Source organism: Pogona vitticeps, chromosome 5 (assembly GCF_051106095.1).
Source record: "Pogona vitticeps strain Pit_001003342236 chromosome 5, PviZW2.1, whole genome shotgun sequence".
Classification (NCBI taxonomy): Eukaryota; Metazoa; Chordata; class Lepidosauria; order Squamata; family Agamidae; genus Pogona; species Pogona vitticeps.
The window spans coordinates 14,643,100-14,649,099 of NC_135787.1; the positions used below are offsets into that span (position 1 = coordinate 14,643,100).

General features: G+C 43.2%; 1 protein-coding gene across 1 annotated transcript in view; it reads right to left on the minus strand.

Annotated features, from left to right (window-relative positions):
- LOC110080522 (broad substrate specificity ATP-binding cassette transporter ABCG2) overlaps positions 1-2,494 on the minus strand; it is a 28,590-nt gene extending 26,096 nt beyond the window's left edge. The window contains exon 1 of the mRNA XM_073001979.2: positions 1,543-2,494. Coding sequence (XP_072858080.2) covers positions 1,543-1,754 — 212 coding nt within the window. The 5' untranslated portion in view covers positions 1,755-2,494. The remainder of the gene's footprint in view (positions 1-1,542) is intronic.
- Positions 2,495-6,000: the final 3,506 nt, after the last annotated feature.

Here is a 6,000-nt window from a genome sequence, read left to right on the forward strand (position 1 = left end):
CATGAACCTGACACAACTCCGGGAGGCAGTAGAAGACAGGAGGGCCTGGCGTGCTCTGGTCCATGGGGTCACGAAGAGTCGGACACGACTAAACGACTAAACACAACACACACACCAACTCTGAATTCTGTAAGTATTCATGGGGGGGAAAGGCACGTAAAATAAACAGTCATGTTGTTGGGCAAGAGGAACCATGGATAATCCAAAGAATATATCTCTCCACCCCGCAAAATCTTTCAAATGTTTAACAATTGGTATTATAACCTCCTGGTTGTTTGAATAGTGCTGCATTCATCTCCTGTGTTCTTTGGCCACATCTTTAACTATGCCTATAGCACAATTTTTAAATGTTCATTATTTACAAGCATGACTTTACTTGTAAACAAGGAATGTGAGGAAAGTGTATCTTGCAGGGTGAAGGCAAGTAAAAGCCCAGGAAGGCCATCAAAACTGCAGATTTAGTGATGATGGTAGTAGAGTGCCCCCGATTAGTGAGTGCCAATATAATTTCAGAACTCTGGAAATTGCTAGGTAAAGGTAAAGGTAAAGGTTCCCCTTGACAATTTTTGTCCAGTCGTATTCGACTCTAGGGGGCGGTGATCATCCCCGTTTCCAAGCCATAGAGCCAGCATTTTGTCCGAAGACAATCTTCCGTGGTCACATGGCCAGTGCGACTTAGACATGGAATGCTGTTACCTTCCCACCGAAGTGGTCCCTATTAATCTACTTGTATTTGCATGCTTTCGAACCGCTAGGTTGGCGGGAGCTGGGACAAGCGATGGGAGCTCACTCCGTCCCGTGGATTCGATCTTACGACTGCTTGGTCTTCTGACCCTGCAGCACAGGCTTCTGCGGTTTAGCCCGCAGCGCCACCACATCCCTCCCGGAATTACTTAATTTCAAGGCAGCTCTTCAGCACCTCACCGGGAAGCACTCAGTAACCCACTTTTAGCATGCAAAACCCCAGAGATTTTGTCAAGTCTTTGGAGTCTGAGTCCCAAGTCTTTGGTACCAAGTCCCACGTCTGAGTCTTTGGTACCAAGTCCTGAGTCCCAAGGCCCAACCCTGAGTTCCTGTTAAAAACCAGCCTTCCTCTCCCACCACCAAATAAAAGGAAGGGTGGGTGGGTTTTGAGTCACAAGCTGAGTCTGAGCCTTTGGGGGAGGGAAATCTTGAGTCAAGTTGCCCGTAAAACTTAAGTCCGACTCAAGGGTGAGTTCCCACAACTGGACTCCCCATCCCTGCAGTACGCCGCACACTTCTAGTAAAGAGAGCTTGAGAAAGATATTCCTTTGAATTACACAACCCGGAACTCCCCAGATGACTTTTCCAAGTTCTCCTGCTCAGCGGGCAGCCTGTAGAAGAAAAGATTGGTGAGGTTTCAAATGAAAGGTGTGGAACAGTTCCGGAAGGGGCTGTAACATCAACCAGGTGCAAGAACCGGTAAAAGAAAGGTGGAACCATTCTTGCCTCTGTATACAGAAGCAGGAGGAAGGGTGGTGGGCACCCCCAAATCAGCGAGCCCTAACCGGGCAGACTTACCTGACATCAGTCAGAATCGTTTTTTTAACCTCCTTCCGAAATCCTATATAACCAGTCTTAAATTTCACTTTGTAGTTGATTTTGTGAAAGGTCATGGTGCTTCCTTCAGGGTACTTGCCACTTGGGAAAGTGATTTTTCTCTTCCGTAGCATGGCCGCGTCTTCCACATGGCTTTCACGCTTAATTTCCACTCTTCTCAACTTAGGCAGCATGATGCTACAAGTACAGTATTAAAGAAAAGGAGCAGTCATGGTGAGCACTTCGTGAAACCAGATATCAGAACGTTAGCAACCAGCCGCCGAGGAAGTGTGGATTACGGTGAAGCCAATCCTACTATCATCTGAAATGCAGTTCTTCTTGTAAAGGCAGCCTATAGGATACCTTTCTATGAAATACAGAAATCGCAAATACCCAAGCCTTCTAATTTAGTGTATTATTACACCGTAACATTTTTCCCTTCCTCAAGCAAAGAGAAATTCTAGAGGCAGTTGTTACCTGGATTTGGCTTCCTTTAGTAGCAACAGAGACACTGGAGACCTGCAGTCTCACCTCTTCGGCCTCCGGTACTTTATTTATTTATAAATGTAAAAGTAGAGTAGCGGCAGAGACAAGCGCCGAACCACTTCTACAGATGGCAAATCCAGGGTTTCAATCAGACCTCCAACCTGGCATCCAAGCCGCTTTTCAGTTTAGTTTCCAGTCTCCGTTTCTCTTTCTCTTCTTTTCTCTCCCATCAGTTCACATGTCCTAAGCCAGAATTTGATATTACATGCACACACCTGTGCAAGCCAAGAAGAAAGTGCTGGGCTTGTGCATTGCACCAGGAGGGGAGGAGGGGAGAGAAGTTATTTTTTTTAAGATTGCAGATCCCAAGACACTCCAGCCACTGAAGCTATAGTAAATTTTAAAACATAGCAAATGTGGCTTCAAAATTGTTCAGGGAGTGTTTGTGTGTACTAGAGTTTCCCGTCATCAGATGTTCAGCCAAACATGATAGTGGCAGAGCAGGTGATGGGGTACACCTTTAGTACATGGGGTATAACATACCATGGGGTATAACATACTTCACTGTTTCCCCATCCAACATGCCTCCCCTGTCCATATGGAGTCACTAAGCAATGCAGCTACATAGCTACCTCTTCTAAGACTATATTTGTGCTGATGTTTCACTGTTCCATCCAATATTCTTCTGTTTCTTGATTTGAATTGGAATGCTGTGTTCTTCTTCTCCTGTATGACTTACTGTATTCTGTACAAGGGCTCACAATTAGCATATGGGATCCAGTTTAGAACATGGGATAGATGGCTGCACCATGATTCAAAGATATGTTTCTTTCTTTTATTTATCTCCATCCCCAACCTTGTGTTATAAACTCCATCCTTCATGCCAACTGAAGCAAGGGTGAACAAAGTACACTCTGCAGATGTTATTGAATTACATTACTTATCCATTCTAGCTCGCATAGTACGTAGTTAAGAATGCTGGGACTTATAGTCTAACAAGATCAGGAGGACTGCACTGGCAAGAATCTTGTGTCCAACAACATAAATATTTTGGTTATGACAAAGTTCGTCCTTGCCTGTGAAATGCAAACTGCAAGGAAAATGATAAGGAAACACATTTCTGTAAAATGGGCACCACTCCTCCAGAGCTCTTCATGCCTGAACTACTGGTTGGAAAATCTGCATGTGTCCAAATATCACATGCTGGGGATCAGAAAAACCAGCAGGAAAGGGCCTTCTGCCCTGTTGGCAGCAGGGGAGGTTCACAGACGTGTGTGGCTAAACACTGTGAAATGTGGGGTGTCAGACTATGTAGTGTGCTCAAGAAATGCACTTATGTGCTGCAATAGGACCAAAATTTCATAGTGATTTTCTATGTCTTATCTTGCTAAGATTCCCCTCTTTTTTAGGAAGGAAAGAATAGTTTATCTCCATTGGTCTTGGTAAGGAGGAGCACTGTATTTGTATATGTGGATGTTCTTTAGTGGTTTTAATTTTTTATGTATGTATGTATGTATGTATGTATGTATGTATGTATGTATGTATGTATGTATGTATGTATGTATGTATGTATGTATGTGTGTGTGTGTGTGTGTGTGTGTGTGTGTGTGTGTGTGTGTGTATGCATGTATGCATGTATGCATGTATGCATGTATGTATTCAATCAATCAATCAATCAATCAATCAATCACTCAATCAGATTCCCCACTAAGACTTCCTCCTGCACCAGTGATTCATTTGGGTTTCCTTTCTATTTTTCTTCCCTTGTTTATACTTGTTACTCTGTACAGGAAATTTCTAAATCCTGCACATTAATACCTTTCTGGCAAATCCTGCACAGAAAAGATGCCCAGAGTTATAATAATCCTGTGCAGGTTGGCATTTCTCCCAGAAACAATGAGCACAACACCTCTGAGAAAGATTTTCTGTGCGATTTCTCAAGAGGGAGAAAGTCTGTTGCAAAGAATTCACATTCAGTTTTGCCCTGAAAGTGAGATCCACATCTCTTTACACTAGGCAATCTTCCCTAATGTAGTGCTATACAGACCCTAATCAACGGGATGCTCTTTAAAGTGTACATTTTTTGGATGAGTGTCTGTACTTCAAATGTATCATTTCACCACTATGTGTTTGTGTAATAATATTAGTATATGTGAACATAACTCAGAGCCACTGAACTGTATTCATATATACTAATATTAAAATATATATGTTTCAGGTCCATGGACTTCCAGATGGTGTTGACTCACATCATGTTTTGCCCCTACTCCCTGGAAAAGACCCTGATGTTGGGAAAGTGTGAAGGCAAGAGGAGAAGGGGACAACAGAGGATGAGATGGTTGGACCGTGTCATTGAAGCTACCAATATGAATTTAACCCAACTCCAGGAGGCAGTGGAAGACAGGAGGGCCTGGCATGCTCTGGTCCATGGGGTCAGGAAGAGTTGGACATGATTTAACAACTAAACAAAGGTTAGCTATGGTTGAAGAGAATTAAATCCCAGCACCATCTGGACAGGTGCTTTCTCCATTCACCACAGAGATGCCAAAAAGTTTCAAGGTGCCTCAAAAATGAACATGGGGAGAGCGGTAAGCATAAGATTTTGTGGGACTGAGTTCTTGTCCACAAAAGTGTAAGGAAACAAAATGTGTTTCCTGTTTTTTTAAAGGAGATTTTTTGTTTCCTTTAGATACAGGAATTGGATGTCTAGCTAATTTTAGAAGTGGCAAAGTTAGGCAGGTTACACACACATACACATCTTTGTTGTTGTTTTCACAGGACGGAGGCCAGGCTTTTTTAAACCCACATTTACAAGCCCCTTTCCTCCTTTGGTTTCACCTCCTTCAGTCTCCCTCCCCCCCCGCCCCACCTCATTTACCCAGCCAAAAGATGACGGTATTGCAGCTTGTCGAAGGGAGAGAGAGAGAAAAATCCAAGCAAGGCACTGCACTGGAAAGCAGATGTGCAGATGGGCCAGGTGTGCCCAGGTGACTGTTGGAAGGCAGAAGAAGGAGGAATGCCAACGGTCGGTTGGTTTGCTGCATTCCGTGGGCCGGCACAGGTGCCTTCCAGCAGTGGCACAAAGGGGTTCCCTGGAACCAAGTGTGCTAGGAGCACGGACCTTGGGGTGACCCCCCTCTGCCTCTCGTAGACCAGATCCTGCTGTCAAAACAAACACCTTTCTCTTCAGGCAGGCTTTTCCTTAATGACTGGTTGTCTGAGAGGAAACTCCATCCCACAAATCTTTAAACAGACAGTTGGGCTCTGTTGTTTTAAATGTGTTTTAGTATTGATTTACCATTTTTAATATAAGGCTTGTTTCATTCTTTTGAAATATTTACATACTTACTGTTATTAGCTTTTAAATATTGTCTTTTTAATGATGTAAGCCACCTTGGGTCCTTTATTTGAGGAGAAAGGCGGGATAAAAATATTTTAAGTGAATAAATAATCAATAAGGAGCTTGTCTTTGTACGTGTCTCTATGCGGAAACAAAGACTTTTTAAAAATTATATTTATTTTACGTCCATTTGGATGGTAGTGAGGGCATTTACTGCAATTTAGCTCAGGAACAGTGTTTTTCTCTCTGTCTCTCTCTGAAAAGATACTGATGGGTTCCATATGGAAATGGCAAGATATATTTTTATTTAATTATCTGACAAAATCGCAACAGAAACGAGACGTGTGCAAATAAAATGACAGATATATCCTGCCCTTGCCTTTAGGTTTAATAATCCTAAATAGAAAGTATCAGTAGCTGGGCCTGTACAGAAAATACACGTGCACTCTCTCTCTCTCTCTCTCTCTCTCTCTCTCTCTCTCTCTCTCTCTCTCTCTCTCTCTCTCTCTCACACACACACACACACACACACACACACACACACACACACACACACACACACACACACACACACACACACACACACACACACACACACACACACACACACACAA